Raw genomic sequence first — 23,649 nt, forward strand, 5'->3', positions numbered from 1 at the left:
CCCAGATAGTGGGTGGTAGTGCCAGTGGTCAGTCAATGGCAAACCTTGGTGAAATGTGAGAAAATGCATTCAGATATCTGTGGGAAAAAAAATCACCAATTGTAAATTTACATCAAAAGAATATTTTCAAACTTTCGATCTATCAGTCTTCTTACTCAAGCAACTTTTGTTCCTTTTTCGAATGTTACCAACAGGTTAGCTATTAACTTAGAATAACAAAAACCCTAGTACCCAAGACAGATTTGTTAACAATTAACAAATAATATATTAGATCCAATAGGCATCAAAATCAATTATTAACACTTAATCAGTGATTGAAAGGAATAGGTAATCACGTATGTTTAAATAGATTACATACACGGTTTATAAAACAAATTACATGTATAATATATACATAAAACATATCAAGTAAATCAGATAAAACAACATGTATCTCATACAATCGCATCAACCAATAAATTTAATCTCGAATTTGTATCATACAAGTGACTTTGACACCACTGTTTGATCATCGGTAAATCCCGTGGCGTAGCTAAAGAAATATTTCGACAATCATCAGCCAATGATCCATGTATGAAGAACAAATCGGATTGAAAAGGTGTAAAAAAATATACTTTAAGATTTGATTTCCTTCATAATGTTGATTCCAAGCCGCAACAAAATCGTCTCGACCTCTACTTAGACCGCCCAGTCAAGCACAAATAGCAAAACTCTACGAACCTTTTCAGAGAGAATTCAAAAATTGGTTGTTAAGCCTTTTTAATTTTTCTTTCTTCCTTCCTTACATCATCAGAGATGCTATTCCTTTTATTTATCACCTATAATAAAAATGGAATAATTCCATTTTACTTCTAGAGAAAATTATGGAAGGTATTAAAATTTTATATTATTTCCAAAAGAATATTAACTTTCATAAATATTAACTTTGGGAAAGTAGTTGCGAACCCTATCCGACTGGCGATATTGTCCGCCTGATGATATTGTCTGCCAGGCAATATTATCTCTACGCAATACTGCCCGCCAAGCAGTATTGTCCACCATTGATGTATATAGGATGATATACACCCATTGTATTTTGCTTAAAGTCTATTGGCTTTAACCACAGGGGTAACCTTGTAGGCTCTTGTAACGTTAGTAGTAATACTAGAACATTTCTAATGTTACAAGCAATGAATGACGTCTAACAATGCATCATTGCTACCTAAGTTAAAAGAGATCCTGGTTCGACCTAACCTTTTTGTGATAAATTTTTCATGTATTATATCATCTTATCTTTTACATCTACATTGGACATAAGTCATGTAACAGTCAAACTTGTATAACCCAATATCATATTTCTTGATATCCTAAGTAGACTACGATAAACAAATAAGTGTGATATCTCATATCAACTTATTTGATCATGTTTATGCATTTCTAGTTTAACTTCATCACGTGGCCCAAGATATTACTACCATTATGTAGGAGGGATAAATCCTATCTTGATCAATCATATCGCACAACATGGATTGTGGTATATCCAACATCAGTCTTTATTATACAACCTATTACGATAGACATTTGACTGCATCAAATATATGACTCACGATGTTAGGACAATGATGATCTCAAGTCTGAGGATCATATAAATAGTTATCACTATAAGTAATCTTGTGAATATTACATAATAATCCAAGAAACATACTCACAGTGGGTCAGTCCAATATGTTGTTCACTAACACATACTCATGTATTGATTTCAAAGAAGAGTCCGCCAATGTTGAATCCCACAAAATATACTACTCAGCCAAAATAGATATTTCACTAACTTACTCATTTTCTACCCCAGTCTTAACCGACTACACGTCAAATAGTAACTCGATATAGTCTTCATTGGGTGGGCTGTTATAGTCTTACTCATATTTGGCGTATAGCCTCCTATCGGACTCATGGCCTAGCCATGATATTTCTATAACATTGATGCTCGAACACCCCAATATCATCTACACAAGGCCTGAAGCTTCACATCATGATTTGCACTCAACAAGATCGTATGATAGTATCTAACAAAATTACCCAATTTTCCCAATCTTAACTTCATCTAACCCATCGACATTTCCTACTATTTAAATCATACAACATATGTATTTCACTTACATACCAACATAGAATGCACTATTTGTTAACACATGTAATCATGACTATTTCATGCACATTGAACTACCTTTAGCCAGACACCCATATGCCATTCAAATCCTAACCATTCATAGCATACACCATCAGCAGAGGTTATTCATCATTTAAAAAATGGAGTACAGAAACCTACCATGTTTTCTTATTCTTAACAACTTATCTTGCCCAAACGCTAAAACCTTATTCGTCCTGGCAACTAAGCATAACAACAAATTATTGATTAACTTGAAGACACTTAAATTTCAAAACCCAGAATTTATAATTATACCAAGCTTAAAGGATTCTTACTCTACTCTTCAGTCCACAAGTTTGGAGAGTTAAGGTATAACACCCCTAACTCGTATCCGTCGTCAGATTAGGGTTAGAGAGCATTATCGATCAATCAAAACATTTAAACATTTTTAAATTTAATAATTTAAAACATATCATAAGTCATTCATACACATGCAAATTGTCCCTAAATCGAGCCTTCGAGGCCTTAAAAATAGCTTAGAATTAATGCGAGACAAATTTGAAACAATTTAAAAAGTTTAAGGAAAAAGTTGCAAAATGTAAAAAACAGGGGTTACACGGCCATGTGACTCACACGGCTGAGACACACGCCCATGTCTCAAACTGTGTAACAATCAAACTAGGGACACATGATCGTATCCTATCTCGTGTCCTCACCCATGTAACTCCCTGAGTAAGGTCACACGACCATGTCACACACCTGTGTGCCAAGCCGTGAAACACTCGAAATTGGCCCACACGCCCATGTGCCAGGCCATGTGCTAGGCTATGTAACCCACTGACTTGCACCCTAAGCACTCAACATATGACACACAGCCATGTCGTCAGGCCGTATGGACCTAAAATGAGCTTTAATCAACAAGTTTATCATTTCAAGCTTACTTAGACTTTAAGTAATCCATTTACCAACCAAAAGACCTATTCAAAGTGACATTAATTATGCAAAAAACAAGCTAAATCAACCATCCTAAGTGTCTGACCAATGTATCATCATTGATACCACAAGTATATACAAATTATACATCAAAATAAAATCATCAACCACAACTTATCAATTCACAAGATTCTAACACCTAACCAATGTGCCTATCATAGAGCACCTCAACCATAATATCACATTAACACATACCATATATATTTTGCATTAAAACATCTTACCTCATTCTTATATATCATGTAAGTTATCAATTTTCACATATGATCATACTTAACAATTTACATAACCAAAACATTAGTAATATCATAAAAGCCTATTACATGCCGTATAATCCGAAATGAATGTTCCAAAATAAAACTACCAAATTTTATGGATAGTGTGACTTGAGTGCCAATCCGATCATTCAACCTTCTGAGTATCTACAAGAATAATAAATAACACAAGTAAGCTAATGAAGCTTAGTAAGTTCGATGTATTAAAACGATAAATCTTACCGAAGTAAGTACAACAAATCAATTAATAACAATACAACCATGAATGTTCCCTGCCAGTCACAATCTCAATCGTAAATCATAAAAGTTCAATTTAATATTTAAATATATGGCAAATCCATCAAAATCACTAAACAAGATACCTTACCAATATTTTTAACTCGATGAATGACTTACAGATAAGATTTCATCGATAATACAACCGAAACACACTAGATGCTCATAAGAGCTAATCCATCCGAAACACACCAATGCTCATAAGAGCTAGTCCATTCGAAACACACCAATGCTCATAAGAGCTAGTCCAACCGAAACACACCAAAACAGTGAGTATAACATGAGAGTTTGCAACAAATGTTGAACCTCAATTTACTCAAGAAACATAAATATATCTCTCTATAACCATCTCCACTCCAATCCCCCATAACACACCATATTTCGACTATACTCTATCCTGCGTTCAATCTGGTCCAAGCATAGAATTTCAACAATTTTTGTCAAATAACATACAACATTTATAATCAAATATAATTATCACATTACATATTCTTATCAAATGTTCCATAAAGATGTTAAATTATGATCTGTACGAACTTACCTGGACTAAATTTTAGTAGTTGTAGAAGTTCAGGGACTATTCCATAATTTTTCATTTTCCATGAGTATCAACTGGATCTTGATATGCAAGAGATTTGATTTGGCCGATTCTCCTAGCTTAAGCAACTATGAATTTCAGCTATGGAAGAATAAAATGAAGAAGAATACTTCTTCTTTACTTAATTTTGTTTTGATTTCATTTAAATGACAAGTTTGCCATTAAAACATGTTTACTTATAATTTTACTACATAATGCCATCCCACACATTAATTAAGGCCTATTTACCACATAAATCCTTCTTGAATTAATAATTAAGCCATTTGGTCACTAAATGCATTAATTAACAAGTTTTGCACCTTTTATAATTTAGTCCTTTTTCTTTAATTAGCTATCTAAACGTCAATATTTTTTAACCAAATTTTAATATGACTCTAATGACAGAATAAATATTCTAAAAATAATATTTACGAGTCGATGCAACAGAAATTTTGGTCCCAAAACCACTATTCTGTCACCACTGAAATCAGGCTATTACATAAGGAACTTACCAATTCCCAATCTTCTTACTTCTAAACTCAAATCTGCACGATAATTGTAACATGCAGAACTTCCTCTAGCTACATCCTCTTCTTCTTCAGGGAAATCGAAGAAAATGATGCTTAGAGAGAAATATTTTAGAAGTATAATTGAGAAGCACTCCATTCCCAACCACACATATGTATATACCATCGGTACGGTCTCCACAAACCCTTGTCACCATTCAATCCTAACTATTATGTCTCCCACTATGGAATTAGTCGATTCCAATCTAACTAAACCATAATTGAAATTTAATCATCTCTCCACCAGCTATTCAATTTTTCTTAATATCTTATTTGAGTCATCAAATTCCCTTTTCCATCCAATTGGCTGCCGAAATTTTTTTAAAATTCGGGTCCCTAAGAGGACTAGGTATGACAACATTGGCTATGAAACGTTAGATTACTCAAGCGATGGAATACTTCGTTTTGGAGAAAGCCTATATATAATCTTCTTCTTTATATTTCCTGTCATTATGCTACTTTAAATTTGAGTTTTTGTTCAAATCATGTCAATTTCAGTAAAAGGAAAAGAGATTATAGAAATGCTCTAAAAGTAGGATGAATGCAATTAACTTATTCATTCAACCATAAATCTTTAACAATGTTTTAGCTACTTAGTCGAAGACTTAATGCCTTAATCTAATAACATGGCTAAAGCTAGTGAACATTAGACACAAAGGCCAAAATGTAAGAAATCATCGTAGCAACTTTCCAAGTAAATTGAAAATTCTTTGAAATCATTTTATTAACACAAGAGCAATTTGACTTAATGATAACATTTGTCAATCATGCCATTTGAAAAGGGGTGAAGTCGAATTGCTAGATTTTCAGCCACAAATGAATTCAAGGAATGCACATGTGGGTTGATTCCATAAATGATGACCTTTCATTAATTTGAGTGACTATTTATGCAATGTTGAGGTTGATATGGTAGGTGACATCATAGTTATTTTTATTGAAATGTTCTCGGGAGGGGGGAGACCAAGTGATAGTTTGAAGAACACTAAGGCTCGAGGAAGAGGAAGACATGATCAATTCAATATAGTAATGGAATTCGATGAAAGCCTTGTTTTAAATGTTGACTAATTCATATCTCTTGCCTTTTAAAAACCCAACTGTTTCAGGGTTCTACATATCTCTCAAAAATTTTAAGCCATTAAACTAAGGCTTGGGAAAAGCATGAAGTCTGGAAAAAGTTTTTGAATCTTATTCCACTCATTGCCAAAATATCTAAAATCCATAAGAGAAAAGTACTAGAAGGTTGGAACTCGTCAAATTACTTGGGAAACTAAACAAAAATAGATTATATGTTCCAAGGATTTACCATCAACACTATAACAAAACAACAATAAGTTTGAAAGCGATGTCACCTTATAAGGTTTTCTTTGGATGCAATAATGTTGTGACAAGCTTTCCTAAAAAGGGCTAAATTTTGGGATTGGTGTCAAGCGTTCAAATGCTTGACTAATCCATACTAGATCAAATTAATTGTCAACTCATGCTTGTTGAAAAGGTGCCATCAAAAGAGATGATATGGTAGTAACCCAGCTTTGTATTATAAGAACATTTGGACGAATGATGTTAAATGAATTTATTCTGTTATGGGTGAAAATAGATATAGATAATTAAGATGGCCTCAACATATCATTTGTTGAGAAAAAAAAAGAATCAACTCAAAATTCCAAGACCGTTCACTTAGCATGAGATGTTTGACAAGTGTCCTAAATCGATAGACTAAAAAGATACGATCATAAAGTCTGGGGATGAAGGAACCCACTTGTCATCACAAATTAGTATGCCCTCACCATACTATTCAAACATTCCATTGTAATCCCTCGAAAACGAATTGAAGGCCTTCGAGGAGGCTATTCCATACCGAAAAACAAGATTGACCTCGAGAAGCTAGGAAAGAAGAAATGGTGGAGAAGTACAATCCTTTAAAGATTTCTACCCATTTTTCTTGTATGTTTTGGATCAATCGCCAAGCTTAATATTCCTAAAATCTCATTCCTCGTTTCTTTTTTTGGAGGGCCAATTTATTAAAAAGCATTTAATGTACACGTTTCAGCTAAGAATCAGCTTGATAGAAACTCAATAAGTAAGAATCTTTACATTCATTTCATCATCAATAGAAGGTTTGTGAATATTTATACACAGCAGCTAACGTAGAAACTCAACAGAAGCCAGCTAACCAACTTTAACCAACTTCAACAGCTTAACTACTTCCAGTTATACAGTTACTTATCTAATATTCTCCCTTCAGAGATTTTTTTTACAAAAAGAACTTGTAGAAACAACATCCATACAATCCTTGTAACGAATAAAAGCTCCAACAGTAACGATCATGAAGTCCGGGGATAAAGGAACCCACTTGTCATCACAAATTAGTATGCCCTCACCATACCATTCAAATATTCCATTGTAATCCCTTGAAAATGAATTGAAGGTGTAATACCCTGAAAATTACTACAGTAAGAAAGTAAGATAGTATCCTCGATATAGTAAAAATAAGGAAATAAAGTGACAAAAAGGGGAAATTTTGAGTTATGTCAACATTGGGAAGTATATTATGGTATATTATATATTAATTCAAGAAAGGACTAAATTGTAAAAGTGATAAAAGTTTTGTTGTCTAAGAGTAAATACTCAAGATTTAAGGGGTTAAAGTGTAAATATGAAAAAATTGAAGGATCAATAGTGCAAGTATTTTAAGGGTGGAATAATCTAGAAACTAAGGAAAATGGATGAATTAGGACCAAATTGAAAATGTGAAGAATTTTGAGGGACTAAATCATAATTTTACCAAATTAAGTGATGACTCAAGGATGGAATTTTAAAGATTATAAAGGGAAAAATGGTCAATTAGAAGAGAGAGAAATCTAGAAGACAATGATGATGTTGGTGATATTTTAGATCACTTAATTAAATAAATATTAGTTTATTAATATTTTAATTTGATTTTAAATGATATTTTATTATTTTATTAGTATTTTATTTAGTATATATAAGAAAAGGAAGATGAAGAATCATCCATTCCACCATTTTTCCATGCATTTCACGTTAGAAGAGAAGAGAAGAAAGAAAGTTTTGCTTTCTTTACAATTTGGTCCTCCCACCCAAAATTCACCATTTTCACTTAGAAATCAAAGAAATTTCCATAGCCACCAGGAGAGAAAATTGATAAGGAGACTATGGGGAGCTAGAATATCAAGTTAGATTCAAGAAATAGAGCCTGGAGGAGAGAGAAAATCAAGTTAAAGATTGAAATCAATAGAGCAAGTTAAGAACATCAAGATTTCAATATATTTTTGAGTTTGATATTATTGAAAAAGTAGGAAATTAATGTTATAGTAGAGTTTTCTTAAATAAAGTCTTATGTTCTTGATATATTAGTGAAGGAAAATAAGAGAAAGTGATGGGAAATATTATAGAGAAAGGAAAGGAAAGTGTTATAAATTTAGTTATCAACATTTTACATTAAAACAATTTTGAGACAATGACGATGTCGACTTTGAAAATTTGCTAAAAATCTTAGAAATTTAATTAGAGGATGAAAAAATATGGAATTAAATATTATTGAGTCTAGTTTATCATAGAAGAAACGTGTAAGTAATGGAATTGTAAATCATGAGATATAATAAATTTTGTGAGATAAGGTCAGAATGAATTCGGGTTTCCCTGTTCTAACTTTGAAAAATCATAAAAAATTGAATAAAAATAATTAGAGGCTTAAATTTATATTTTTAGAATAATTAATGAGTCTATTTTCAATAGAAACAAACGGAAACATCATCCGAATTCTGTAAAAAGAGATAATTAATTTTTAGTGTAGAGGGGTCGGAACTGTCAAACAGTGAAACAGTGGAAACTTTAAAGAATAAACTGTACTTATTTGCTAAACCAAAAATTCTGAAAATTTTATGGTAAGAAGATATGTGATTTTAGTTTTAGAAAAATTTACGGATCTCAATTCGGAGTTCTGTAGCTTAAGATATAACTAATTTAGTGACTATGACTCAAGTGAACAGCTTGTTATAAGTATATAAGTAAATAGTGGTATTATGTATATATCAAGGATGTGGAATGGAGTGGAGGAGGAAAATATATGTGAATATTCAGCTAATATGAGTTTATTTTAAAATAGTTAATTTACATGTTTTAGATTAGGGACTAAATTGAATAAAAGTAAAATTTTAAGGGTAATTTTGTAAAAATATAAAATGACCAAATTGCATGAAATGACTTGTTTTATTATAAATTGAATGAAATATTAATTTAGATAAAGATTGGGTGGAAATTGAGAAAATGAAAAATTACCAAAATGTCCCTGAATTTTGATATTTCTGCAATTTAGCTTGGTAAGTTTGTGTAACTTGAATTATATTCTTAAATGCTTGAAATATTTTTTTATTGAGGAGAATATGCTTTGAATGTTAATTGTATGAAAATTGATGAAACATTGATATATTTGATAAAAAAAAGGGGAAGAAATCCCAGTTAAATGAAAGGAAAATTCGATGGATCTTTGAAAAGGAATTGACGGTAAAAAGGATCTAGCCCGGACGGGTGATCCTATTCTGATCTAGCCCTCCCGAAGAATATGTGGAAATGGATTTAGCCCGGACGGGTAATCCGAATTAGGGTCTGAATTTAGCCTGGACTGGTAATTCAGATCCAAGCTCATTAGAGTAATTGTCATTGCAGGGGATTTAGCCTGGACTAGTAATCCCGACAATACTCTATGAGTTTATATTCTGAGGATTTAGCTTTGGGTGGTATCTGCATTGTAAGGATGAGGTTCATGGAGTGTGCTCTCTGAAATGGAAATGTGCGCATATGAATATGAATTGACAGACCCGGATTTGTACACAAAAGTGTACCTCTGAAAATCCATCGAAATTCTGAGAAATTCAACGGGATAATTATGGAAAAATAATAAGGGATGAGCTCATCAATCATTGTATATATATTATTGATACATGGAAATTATTGAAATAACTTGAATGTTGAGTTTGTGCATGTTAGGGGAATAATGCATTGAATGGCATGTATAAGTTAAATTGGCCAACGTTTGCTCATTAATGTTTTAATTTTGATTGGATTCAAATATGAATGCTACATAAAATGAAATGTCTGATAATTAACTTGTGAACTCTAGTAATGCTCCGTAACCCTGTTCTGGCGACAAATTCGGGTTAGGGGTGTTACAGAAGGCCTTCAAGGAGGCTATTCCATACCAAAGAACAAGATTGACCTCAAGAAGCTAGGAGATAAGAAGTGTTGAGGAAGTACAATCCTTTGAAGATTTCTACCTATTTTTGTTGTGTATTTTGGATCAATCGCCCAACTTAATATTCCTAAAATCTCATTCCTCATTTTTTTAGGGCCAATTTATTAAAAAGCATTTAATGTACACGTTTTAGCTAAGACTCTACTTGATAGAAACTCAGTAAGTAAGAATCTTTACATTAATTCCATCATCAATAGAAGGTCTGTGAATATTTATACACAAGCTAAAATAGAAACTCAACAAAAGCCAGCTAACCAACTTTAACCAACTTCAACAGCTTAACTACTTCTAGTTATACAGTTACTTATATAATATTCTCCCTTTAGAGATTTTTTTTAAAAGAACTTGTAGAAACAACATCCATACAATCCTTGTAACGAATGAAAGCTCTAATAGTTAATGGTTTAGTCAAAACATCTGCAACTTGATCACACCCTGGAACGTGATTTACTTGTAATTGACCATTGAGCACCTTTTCTCTAATGAAATACATATTAAGCTCAACATGTTTAACTCGAGCATGTAACACTGGATTTGCAGCCATGGAAACTGCATAGGAATTATCACACCAGATTATTGGCACACCTTTAACTTGGACTCCAATCTCATCTAGTAGCATACGATACCAAGTCAATTCTGAAGTGAAATTTGCTAAACTCTGATATTTAGCTCTAAAGTTGAAATAGAGACAACACTTTATTTTTTTGAGGACCAACCAATGATATTTCCTCCAAGATACAAATAGAAATCAGAAGTGGACTTGAGATCTTCAAGTGAACTTGCCCAATCAACATCAGAAAAACCAATAAGTCTGACATTTGATGGTTGAAACACCAATCTATAATCAATTATACCTTGAACATATTGAAGAATTCTTTTTACTGTTGTCTAGTGAGTATCATGTGGTGACTGCATGTACTGACTGACTTTGTTGACAACAAATGATATATCAAGATGAGTCAAACACAAATACTACAAGCTACCAACAACCTTTTAGTACAAAGTTCCACTTGGAAGAGAACCAATCAGAGAGGTGAGAGTTGGAGAGTTGACCATAAGAGTACTCACAGGTTTGACATTTGTCATGTGAGCATGCTCAAGCAATTCACGCGCATACTTTTGTTGTGACACATGTAGACAATCTTCATAACGTACCATCTCAAGACCAATGAAGTAATTTAGCTTTTCCAGATATTTTAAGGCAAACTATCGATCAAGACCTTGAATGACATCATCAAGCTCAGAACAAAAATCTCTTATTACAATTATATCATCCACATACAAAAGAATGAACACATTACCAGATGAAGTATGTTTAAAAAATAAAGATGAATCAACCTTTGAAGTCTGAAATTGTAAACTTTGGATAAGAAACCCTCGAAACTTCTCAAACTAGGCACTTGGAGCCTTGTTTAATTGGCAAGCCAAAGGAACCCCATCACTTCTACATATCTCAAATCTTGATGGTTGTTTCATATAAATGTCCTCAACTAATTCACCATTCAAAAACGTATTATTGACATCCACCTGACGCAACGTCTATTTGCACGACACCGCTAAAGCCAATATTGTTCGAATCATGTTGGCATTCACAATTGGACTGAATATTTCACGATAACCAACTCTGGAGTTTATGAAAACTCTTGTGCAAAAACTCGAACTTTGTTGCAAGCAGCACTGCCATCTAGGTTTTTCTTAACTTTGAACAGCCATTTGCAGCCTACAAGTAACCAATCTAGTGGTGCTGACACCAACTCTCATGTATTATTCCGGACCAAAGTTTGTAATTCATCTTGTATTATAGCTTTCCATGAAGGAATGGCCATAGCCTTATAGATATCAATAGTTGGCATGGAGTTGATAACCATAATATACATCTTTGGCTTGTATGTGCCAACTTTACTTCGCGTCACCATGGGATGAGCATTAGTAGTAACAGTCATGTGTTGCATAGCAGGCGAAGACTCCTCAAGACCTTTTTGAGTTCCTGCTACAGACAATTCATTTGTATTATCTAAAGAAGAAGGAATACTCGACCCATTCTAAACAGTAGTGGAGCCTGTTGCTTACTGAGGAGTGTCTGCAATACAGAGGTTAAATATTACTAGCCAAAGGAAGAAAAATTGGCAACGTAGTTTCGAAGCTCGAAACACTCACTAATGTAGAGAATGGAAAAGTAGTAACCTTGGTATAAGGGAAACAACTTTAATCAAATCGCACATGCCTAGAGACATAGATACGTCTAGTCTGATCCAGACACTTATATCCTTTGTAATTAGGAGCATAGCCTAAAAAAGGTTCACGACGTAGATCGTAACTGAAATTTGTGCCAATTATATAGTCTCAACAATGGGTAACAAAGACAACCAAGTACTCTGGGTTACTGATAATCTAGTCGTTGACTAAAGAGCTTCTTAACCAGAGAGACCCCATTTAACACCTTTGTTGGCAGCTTATTGATAAGATATATTGTCGAATAAAATGCATCCACCCAGAATGAAAGTGGCAATGTAGCTTGTGCCAACTATACTAAACTAGTTTCCACAATTTACCGATGTCGACATTCCATTAGCCCATTTTGTTCGAATGTTTAAGGACAGGATAAACGATGAGCTATACCAAACTACTTAAGATATAGATTGAAGCTATAAAACTCCCCACCATCATCAGTCTGAAGTTGCTTGAGTGAAACTCCCAATTGCAATTCAACTCGTGTCTTGAACGCTAAAAATGCCTGCAAAGTATCGAACTTCTTCTGAAGAAAATAAATCCAAACATACCTTGAATAGGCATCTATAAATGACACATAATATTGATGCCCAAAAAAATAGCATGGGGTTGGTCCCCACAAGTTAGCTACCACAGGTTCTAAAGGAGCAGAATAAACAGTAGTGATGGACGAAAAAGGCTACTTATGACTCTTACCAAAAGCACATGCATCACATAAAGAATAGGTTCTATTACGAGGAATACGAATATTACAATCATGAAGAATCGCATAGAGGACAAAATAGATGATTGTTCATCAACTACACACGGAGCCTTAATAGTATGAGCAACAGACAACGCACTTGCAAAAGTGATGTCAGGGAAAAACTGATACAATCCATCTTTCTCAATGCCTTGAAGCACCACTCGATGAGTCCGAATGTCCTTGACAAAACATCGATCTAGATAAAATTCAAAAAAGACATGAGTATCTTTCGAAAATGTTAACACCGACAAAAGATTTTTATGTATAGCAATAACATAAAGAAGATCTTTAAGCAATAGATGATACTAGGTAGAATCACTCACTACAGATGGTGTAGCAGTCGGCATATACATAGGTCTATTAGAACCAACAACCTAAGAGAGACTAGAGAAGCCACAATTAGAACGATGCAAAGAGAGGCTAGGGCACCAAAAATTTGAATGATAGGAGACAAAATTAAGGCCACCAGAATTAGAATGAGGCAGATGAGATCCAACCCAACAATTAAAATTAGGCGAATGAGACCCAACCCATGTACAATTGGACTCATCAGGATGAGTATAGCACATATACTCAAAATTAGACTTGCGACCCACATTAGAAATAGACCTATTGACCGAAGAGCTCAAACGCCCAACACCTAGATTTGAGTTGGCATCTGTGTCGTCATCTGAGGTAGCGTCATACCTGTAGTAATAACGACAGGAAATATGACCAATTTTACCACAGATCTGACATTGTGGTCGTGATCCACCACCAAATCGACCTTGTCCACGACCACGAAAGGACCCAACTATCTGACGAGACCGAGACGACTAAGACGAAGACTATCCAGAATATGTCAGAAGCGTATAGGAATCAACCTTATTAGCCTCTACAAGATTGGCTGAGAGCGAGACATTAGACAAATGAACTTGTTATCGGGCTTTAGCATCAAGTAAGGCACTTGTAATGTCATGTAGATCAAAAGGTACTTGACTCATCATAATAATCGACATGACATGATCAAATTCAAAGGGAAGGCCATTGAGTATGGTTGGTTGCTGCTCCTTCAAAGACACATGGTGTCTACATCTAGCCAAAGAATCACAAAAATGTTTAGTCTTGGCCAAATATGTCGAGATAGACAAAATCATTTTTCTTAAAATGATGAAGAAGATAACGATACCTCATGGCTTTGGTAGTAGATTAAGTGCTAAGAATTCTCGTCCGAGCCTCTCATAATTCAAACGATGATGAAGAACTGCCAATCAGCTTATTGTTGAATGACAAGCTTACAACGGACAAAAGCCATGCTGACAATGCCGAATCCTGTTGTTCATAGTGAGCATATGCCAAATTTTCAACAGGAGTACCATCCTTGCCACTAATCAACCGTGGCAGTACGGTAATCGTCCTCTCAACAAATGGAAGTAATCGATGAGTCTTAAGTACAAGCAACACGTGTTGTTTCCATGCTAAGAAGTTGCCATCATCCACAAGCATAACCACTTTTTGGGTGGCAAATGCAAACGGATTGAACGATTTCCCAATTGATGTATCAGTAGAACCAACGAATGACTCAATTGTTGACGCAACTCCGAAATTTTTTTTACTCTGATACTATGATAAAAACTCAATAAGTAACAATCTTTACATTCATTCCATCATCAATACAAGGTTTGTGAATATTTATACACAGAAAATAAAACAGGGACTCAACAGAAGCCAGCTAATCAACTCTAACCAACTTCAATAGCTTAACTGCTTCTAGTTATACGATTACTTATCTAATAGGATTCAGCTAAGAATCAACTCTTAACCACCAAAAAATTGTTGAGAATGACATTCAATTAGAAGCAAAACATAATGAGAATCTTGAAACATTATATAATGTACCCTCGTTAATTTAACGACGACTTCAATAAGGATTTTCCTTCCTACTAGTAATAAGATTTTTTCATTCCAACCTAAATTTTATCTCGGATAAAAGCAAGTGCCACAACTTGTCCTCAACCTCATGTAGAAGGTAAGCTGAGGAGGGACTTGAATGATGGTTCCAAGTGAGGGATACCAAGCTTTGAATTTGGCTTTCACGCTCTCTTTCACTGTCACTTACCAGTTACCATTCGCTGTCTTTTATTATTATTAAATTAATAATAATTAATTATAACAGAGAGAAAGAATTGTTTATTATCCGGAGAGAGAGAGAGAGAGAGAGCGCTCCAAACCAAAGCCATTACCTTTGACTGCCCAGTCCACTACTGTAGGCTCCAGAACCCAACAACACAGCAGTAGCAATTGACGCTACTGCTCCGCACAGTCCACAGCGCACTGCCTTGAATGAAAGAAGCCACTGCTTTGATCTTTTGGCCACTTCTAGATTTTTATTAACATCGAAACCAGCAAGCGCTAATTCAGAGACACTGACACAGCCCTGCAGAGACAGTATCACTACATACAAATACTTCTTCTCCTTTTGAAACCACCAGAACAACCCTATAATTAAACTCACAATCTTCCTCTCAGACTCATATCTATGGGGTCAAGGCCGAAACCTGTTTTTCCCTTTTTTTCCAAATCTAATCCAATCTATATGTATTAATTAAGGAAAGGAGGTAATTAAGGGAAAAGGGAGGAGGAAAAGCACAAAGGTTGATGTTAATCTTTTCTCCTAGAGCCACTGCACTGCAACTTTTGCTGGTATTTGCTTTATAAAGAAATTCAACAACCATGTCCATGTTTTTCTTTTTTTGCCTTCCCTTTTAAATCTCTCACACGGGACGGAAATACTCCTTTTTGACGCCTCTCTTTTCTCATTTATTATTTTCTCTGTGCTATATACGTTTCCTTCATACTCTTTTTTTTCTTTAAAATAAAAAAGAACTTTTTTTTGCAGGAATAAATAAGAGAAAGGAAGAAAGAGAGACTACTGCAATGCTGCTAACTGGTCACAACTCACCAGTTGGTAGGTAGAGCTTGTGGTTGATAGAGAGAAAAGATGTTTTACTTGTAAGAGACCTTACTCTCTAAACACTTATCTCTCTCTCTCTCTCTCTCAAAATCATACTAGAAAAGAGCAAAAAAGGTATAGAGCAAGTGAACGTTGTTTGGACAGTGCTGGGGGGTTGGTGTGTGCGCTTTCTATTATGGATAGCTATGAAGCAACCAGAATTGTGTTCTCAAGAATCCAAAACCTTGAACCAGAAAACGCTTCCAAAATCATGGGTCTACTGCTGATTCAGGACCATGGGGAGAAGGAGATGATTCGTTTAGCCTTTGGTCCTGAAGCTTCACTTCAGTCTGTCATCCTCAAGGCCAAAAAAGAGCTTGGTCTTCCTTCTAACTCTCCTTCTACACCTTCAACCCCATCATCTCCTTCTCCTTTCCTTGCCAACAACCCGAATCCTGTTAATATTCCAAGGCAAAGCTCTGCTGCTTCCAGGCTCCTACCCAACGGTGGAATCAATCTGCCATCTTCTCTCACCATCCCTACTAACCTCTCTACTTCTTCTGGTACTTCTTCTTGGAGTCCTTTGTCCGAACTTCCAAACCCTGATGAGTTGATTAGTCCAAGCAGTGGGTCTTTAAATCCTTCTTCTTTGCCCTTCTATGGAAACGGAGGAGCTACTGATATGGTTGATGAGTTTCAACTTCAAGATCAACTAGCTTTCCTCAACGAAAGCTCACCACAGCTTAACCCCAAGAACCATGATTTCTTTTACCCCCAACCCGCTGACTTGTCCTCGAGTTCAGCTACTGCTGCTGCTTGTGGCAGCACTGACGCCATGGGGTTCCCCTCTTATTGGGGGACCTCCTTTCACAGGAGGAGCAGCTCTGTGAGCGATATTGTGGGAGCTGAGGACCCGGCTTCAGGGTTTGGGTGGAGACCCTGCTTGTATTTTGCTAGGGGGTACTGTAAAAATGGGAATAATTGTAGATTTATCCATTGTGGGCTTGGGGAGTCTGGTTCAGTAATTGGAGGAGCAGATGGTGCCACCATGGTGGGTTCACCTAACAAGATCGAGCTGGACCAGTGCCATGAGTTACTTAGATCTAAATCCGCTCAGCAACAAAGGTTGGCTGCTGCTTCACAGCTCATGGGTTCTGCTTCTTTTCCTTACTCCCCAAAGGGCATGAATTCGTTCCTTCAACAGCAACAAAATGATACTCAGAGGTACATGGTCCTTTCTCTTTGTGCAATCTATTATGTGGTTAAAGATTTAGTTTTCACTTGGATATTTGGTGTGTAGAAATGATGAAAGATTTCATTTTGGTTTGACACTGTAGGGCTGCAGCCGCTGCTGCTTTAATGATGGGTGACGATATGAACAAGTTTAACCGTTCCAGGCTTGAAAGAAACGGGTTTTCAATGAACGGTGAAGCAGGCATGGTTAACCCAGCTTCAAGACAGATCTACTTGACTTTCCCAGCTGATAGCACTTTCAGAGAGGAGGATGTGTCAAATTACTTCAGGTTTTTTGTTTTAACACTCTACTTCTATGTTGTTGCAGTTTTTTTAAATTCACCTTTTGATGCTAAAAACTATTATGTTTCACCTTTGAAGTACATATGGTCCGGTTCAAGATGTGAGGATACCATACCAACAGAAGAGAATGTTTGGATTTGTCACTTTTGTTTATCCTGAGACCGTGAAGATCATCCTGGCTAAAGGGAATCCTCATTTTGTTTGCGATGCGCGGGTTCTGGTGAAGCCTTACAAAGAGAAAGGCAAAGTTCCGGACAAGTACAGGCATTCTCTCTCACTTTAAAGTCTTAATTTTGGATGCCCTGCTTACTTGGTCTAGATCTGTTAAACCTGCTGTGTTATCTCGCAGGAAACAGCAGCAACAGCAAGTGGAAAGAGGAGAGTTCTCCCCTTGTGGTACTCCAACTGGCCTTGATTCTAGAGATCCATTTGACCTTCAGCTAGGTAAGCAGAGAAGCCAAGGAACCGTTTATTTTGCTTGTGATGTATGCCAGGTTAACAATATGTGTCTACTGTAGGGTCAAGGATGTTTTACAATACCCAGGACTTGTTATGGAGGAGAAAGTTGGAGGAGCAAGCTGATCTCCAGCAAGCCCTTGAGCTTCAAAATAGAAGGTTGATGGGCCTGCAACTCCTTAATGTGAAGAAGCATCACCATCACAGGGCTCTTTCTAGTGGAAGTCCCATTCCATCACCTACCCACTCACCAAACCCGTTCAGCCAGTCACTTGTACTTCCTCAATTTCACAACAGTCAAGAAGCTCCACAAGGTAGCTACACATTTTCCCAAGTTTGTATGAATTAGCATTCTTTACTGGGAAAAAATGGTTTGACATTTTCTTATTACAGAGAATTCTTCTAACCCTGTGCTGGTTGTATCTGCCACTGCTTCCGAGAAGCAAGCAGCGAGTACTACTGCTGTTGCTAAAGAATCGGCCAGTGTTGAAGAAAATGGTACTAGCAAGGAGAGCCCTAATTGTGAAGATGCTAATCTGCCGGAAAGGTATATACGTAATGGAACTTTGTCCTTTCAGATTGAAATCAGGACGAAATCAATGCTGGTGAATAGGATATTGTTGCTTAAATTTGCATTCGGTATCTATTTAGTTCATTTCTATGATATTTATGGTTTAATTTCAAGCCTGGGGGTGATCGAATAGTCTGTTGATTTGTTGTGACGTGTGTATCTATTGTATCAAATTGCAGTTTGGAGCACAACCTTCCTGATAATCCTTTCGCATCTCCTACCAAAGCATCCGGGGAATTCTTGTCTGCATTCTCCAATGCTGAAGCAGATAGGGATGTTTCAGTCTCGGCTTCTTCTGTCAACAATAACTGGGTCTCTTCAACTCTACTTCCTGCAAATAATGCTTTAGAGATTGCATCCTTCAACTCTTTCAACTGTCAAATGCCCAGGTACTTTGTTTTTCTCAATAATATGGTTATAAGCGGAATCTCGGTATTTGTAACATGAGTATTGCTTCTCAAAGCAGGTTCTCGTCTGGACATGGTACCATTGGTATGTATGCTGGCACAGGCGGCCCGACTTGCCCTGTTGGTATTTAGCTTTCTATGCTGAGGTAAATGGATAGCTTAGGATTCTTTCTTAATGCATTATTTCTGTTTTGCTTTTATTTGCACGGTTAGTTGTGTTTTGTTTCTCTAATGAGATTCTCATGCCTTCACATTACAGGAAGACTGAAGGTATAAATCAAACACAAAATTTCACATCGGAGATCAGAGATCTATAGAGAGCCACCACCACCACCGCACTACAATCAGAACCACCACTCAACCGTTACTCGTAATCATCGTCAATACTATACTTACTACCATACAAAATGCGTACATAAAAGGCAGTGAAGGAAGTGGGTCAGCCATTCCTTTATTTTGTTGTAATATTGTTATCTATTGTTTCAGTAGTTTGGACCACAGGTAAAAGCATAGAAGAAGAAAGAAAAAAAAGGATCACACAGTCAATGTGTAGTTGTAACTCCCCTTGGAACTGTAATTTCTTTCCCTTTTTTTCCAGCAGTGATGGTTTCCCTGGAAGAAACAAGGAAAAAAAAACCCCTTATTTAGTTTGTTCAATTTTTTTCCTAGCCTTCTTAGTTCATGTTTGTTAGGGTGTAATCAAAATCCTCTTCTGTACAGAGCATCTGCACTCAAAAGAAGGGAAACAACACTCGAAGAGGTAGAAATAGTAAAAACATGCATATATGGTATTGTAGGGGGAAGACATCTATAGAGGGAATCTTACATCTCAGTTCAAAGTTGTACCTTGATCATGATCTACTGTTATGAGATAGAGAATTCACTAGTAAAAAGCATCAGAATTTCAAAAAGGAGCTCTAAATTCTAATCTATTATGTGTATGTTTTTATAAGTTTATTATTATTTATTGATAGTAGTGCACAAGAATTTGTCTGATTGTTTGAATCTTACTTGCACATGCAATGATGCATTATAGCAAATTGGCCAAGGCATATTATTGATTAGGTGGGGTCGTATACGCTTTGAGAGTTTAGATTTTTAGACACTGGTATGACATTCATTGAGGGGGAGAAACAGGATGGTCCACAAAGACAAACAATCACATGGGTGGCTGAGCCTGACAACAGAAGTGGGGCACACTCATTGTTGTTTTAGATTTAGTAAATAATAATTTACGTAAGTGCCAGGCTGTAACTGGGTCCGCTCCATCACCACCCCCACCCCCACCCCCACCCCCACCCATGTGGCTCACTCACTGATGCGACTTTTCTGCTTTTTTTATTTTAAAAAAATCCATCAGCTCCCAATCACTCAGATTTTGGCTCTTGCCGCATGCCAATAGACAATATATAAATAGAAAAACTGAAAGAGATTAAGCTCAAGCTTAACTGCTTATAAAGCATAGGATGATGCCACACGTATGATATAAGTGCACTGTACATTGGAGAATCTTTGGGGCTGTGTGTGTGAAACTGTGGGTGCTGCCATTATCACAGATAAAACATTTGATTTCTTTAGTTTCTCCTTTTGGAGGGGTCTTTTCTTTTGTCTACTTTCACTGTTGCCTTGATGTCTGTAAATGTAATCAATGGCGAAGGAAAGCCAAACAACAGAGGAGGCAAGCTGGCAAGCAAGTGGTAGGGTAAAGGGATGGGGGGGGGTAAAGCTGATAAGTACAAGCCGTCATGTTCTTTTAACATGACAGGTAGAGGGGTCAGGTCAGGAGGGAAAAAAAAGAACTTTTTCTATGCCAATTTTCTCCCTTTCCGCAAAAGCGGAATCTACTTTTTCCAAGGGACTTGTTTGGTTTCCGGGAAATTTACCGCGACTTGTTCATGCTCTAATCATTAACCAAACGCAAGAGATGATCAAATTCAAATGTCCCTCTCTCCAACTTGATCAAAAAATTATTTAGGAGTTACAATTGCTTACGTATCTTGACAATAGTCAAATCATCAGAGGTTACCATATTTCCAGACTCTTGTCTAAATCATGCAATTTTGTGGCGGCTGGGGAGTCTTGCTATTTCGACAGTTTCGGTGCCATAAGCAATGATTTTATATTTATTTATCGGCTTTACTCATGATAGCTGGACAAATAGCATCATTTACCAATGAAATTTGATTCTCCATTTTCATCAACGTCTGTTTATTTAAAGGATGAATAATATCACCTAAACTTGCCATCTTTAAGCACTAGGTTTTCACCTACATACAGAACATGGAGGTGGCCAATAAGCATGACTTAATTAAATACTTATAGGGTCCAAAAAGAGCTACACTCTAGGGGATATATATAATATAAAGGTGGACTTTAATTGGGAAAAAAATCTTTACCTTAGAAACATAATAGAATACAACTATGTCTAGGAATGCAAATTGTCTATACTCAGGGGATTTGACTTGTACAAAAAGGGATGCTATATAGTATATTCGGTATAAGAACACATGGAAATATCAAATGTTCTTTCGTTTATTGAGGGATGCCTTTAAAACATTAAAGTCCGGGTAGCTCCCTATAACCTAGCATCTGCACGATATATAATTAAAAGTTGTAAAAGCAATGAAAACTTGTTCAGGTACTGGAGACAGTCAGTTGAACTTGCCACCGGCCCTTCGAACGGCCTCTTTGAATCAGCTTGATGATCAACTATTCTTTGCCCCATATTTCCTTTCCTACTAATCTAGGCAATAGCTTGTCTTATTGTCAGCAGTTTGACTGTCTTTCTAGCTCTTTCTCTATAGAGCCTCTAAAGAATGAGAGTAACCTGATAAAGCAATGTTTTGATGTAAATAGTAGCCCTTACACCATCTGGTCCTGCTTTTATGACACTGCACTCCCTTCATTGCATGAGAAAGTTTCGTTCAAGATTGGTTGGTAACTATGATTGTTAAGGGGTTTGATCCAATTACCTTTTTTAATATTGGTTCAAAGTCTAAGCCAATTCTATGTTCCGTTGTCACGTATTCTTGTCCATGATAATGCTGTCGAAATCCGTTCAATTTATTCTCTATTACCAAAACTTGGGACACTATCCTTATCCCCATTCCAGGATGTTCAGCCCCTTTGCACATAGCTCCTTGCCATAAATGATGGTTTTCCATGCTTACGAGTCATAATAGAAAGTGCTGAATTGTTGGTTCAAACAATTGATAATTGGAAATATAAAATAGGGAATACCATAAATTGATTATGCAGTTAGAACAAGGGCGAGGGCTGAAAAAAACTTAAGAGGGCAATCCATAAGAGAGAGTGAAACTCGTGTCAGCTGGTGGAAGCTTTGAACTGGGTATCAACGGGGACTGTTGCATGGGTTGCCAATAGGGAAGCTTCAGTTTCGGATACCCAGGAGTTCTAAGCATCAATGGCAATGGAATTCTTTCAGTTACGAATGGCACCAAAGGCATTGTATGGTCCTCCAATACATCAAGAAATACAGCAGAGGAGCCGAGATGATATTGATCCGACCAAACTTTCTTTGGTGGAGTTTTGATTATCCTTGCAATACCTTTCTACCAGGAATGAAGATTGGGATAAAATTTCCCCAGTTTGGCAGCATCATGGTAAAGAGACCAAGTGCACCAAAATTCATCAATTGAAACAAAAGAACATTGATCTTTTATTTTTGTTATTTTTCTTAAATGATTCTTTTTAATTTCATTCAAATTTAGGATATAATTATTTTACGTTTCAAAACTACTATCTTTTATGCCATCTATTTAAAAATTGTTCATGTTTCTATAAAAATTTGTTAAATTTTAACCGTACAAACTCGATTCAATTTTATAAGCTTGACTCTGTTTAGAGTCCAATTCAATTCAATTTTAAATTTAATTAAGAATATAATTATAAGATATTAGATGTGATACCAAAATATAAAAGGTGAAATTAAAAGAAAATAACAGCATAATAGAAATATAATTAAAAGAAAAAATCAGTGTAATTTGTGAATAATCAAGCGGTGTGCTTTTATTTTTACTGCTATGGTTCCCTATCCGAGTAATTTACCAAAAAAAGCTAATTTTTTTTAAATTACCGAAATGAGCCCAGTATTTTATTATTTACCGGAATGGGCCTTTTCCGGCAAATCGCGTCCACATCAACGCGATGTCAGGGGACGTGCCAGGAAATCGCGGCACGCGTCGGTAGCGCTTTCGACTTGGCAACAAATCGTGTCCTCGAGGGCGATTTGTTGCCACGTCAACAAAAGCGCTACCGACGCGGCCACGACTTGCCCATCTAATGAAATTTCATGTATATAGTTGCACTATATTATTTAAATTATTTATAATACCTAAATTATCCCTATTTATTTGTTATATTACATAAAATACTCCTTTGAAAATACAAAACATTGTGATAGCTAATTTAAAATTTATTCTCCACAACTAATGAAAATCATTTAAAATGCTAAAACTAGATCTGTCTGAACAAACTATAAGAAAATTCCTGGAATGCTGTGATTTCTTCATCTTCAACGAAAGATCTCGAGAAAGATCACGGTGAGGAAAGCTTGTGCTTAATGAGGAAGCAAATTTGGACACTCGAATCATCTAACAATTATGCGAATCTGCATTGTCTTTCTTCACAATTTGAAACATCATCCCGAGAGCCAACATTGATGGTTTGTCC

The 23,649-nt window shown here is 35.9% G+C and overlaps 1 protein-coding gene and 1 long non-coding RNA gene across 2 annotated transcripts; one reads left to right on the forward strand and one right to left on the reverse strand.

Moving 5' to 3' along the window:
- Positions 1-16,019: 16,019 nt before the first annotated feature.
- LOC128041928 (uncharacterized) lies at positions 16,020-18,015 on the reverse strand. Its single transcript, XR_008197059.1, has 2 exons — positions 17,878-18,015; positions 16,020-17,792 (listed from the first exon to the last, which is right to left on the reverse strand). It is a non-coding gene; the product is annotated as an uncharacterized LOC128041928 (long non-coding RNA).
- On the forward strand, positions 16,184-19,868 carry LOC105772787 (zinc finger CCCH domain-containing protein 53). The gene is made up of 9 exons (XM_012594239.2): positions 16,184-17,211; positions 17,325-17,510; positions 17,602-17,781; positions 17,873-17,967; positions 18,042-18,293; positions 18,373-18,526; positions 18,730-18,939; positions 19,017-19,103; positions 19,217-19,868. The coding sequence occupies exons 1-8, from the start codon at positions 16,184-16,186 to the stop codon at positions 19,087-19,089; spliced, it is 2,178 nt and encodes a 725-aa protein (XP_012449693.1). The 3' UTR covers positions 19,090-19,103; positions 19,217-19,868.
- Positions 19,869-23,649: the final 3,781 nt, after the last annotated feature.

Source organism: Gossypium raimondii, chromosome 6 (assembly GCF_025698545.1).
Source record: "Gossypium raimondii isolate GPD5lz chromosome 6, ASM2569854v1, whole genome shotgun sequence".
In the NCBI taxonomy this organism is placed as follows: domain Eukaryota; kingdom Viridiplantae; phylum Streptophyta; class Magnoliopsida; order Malvales; family Malvaceae; genus Gossypium; species Gossypium raimondii.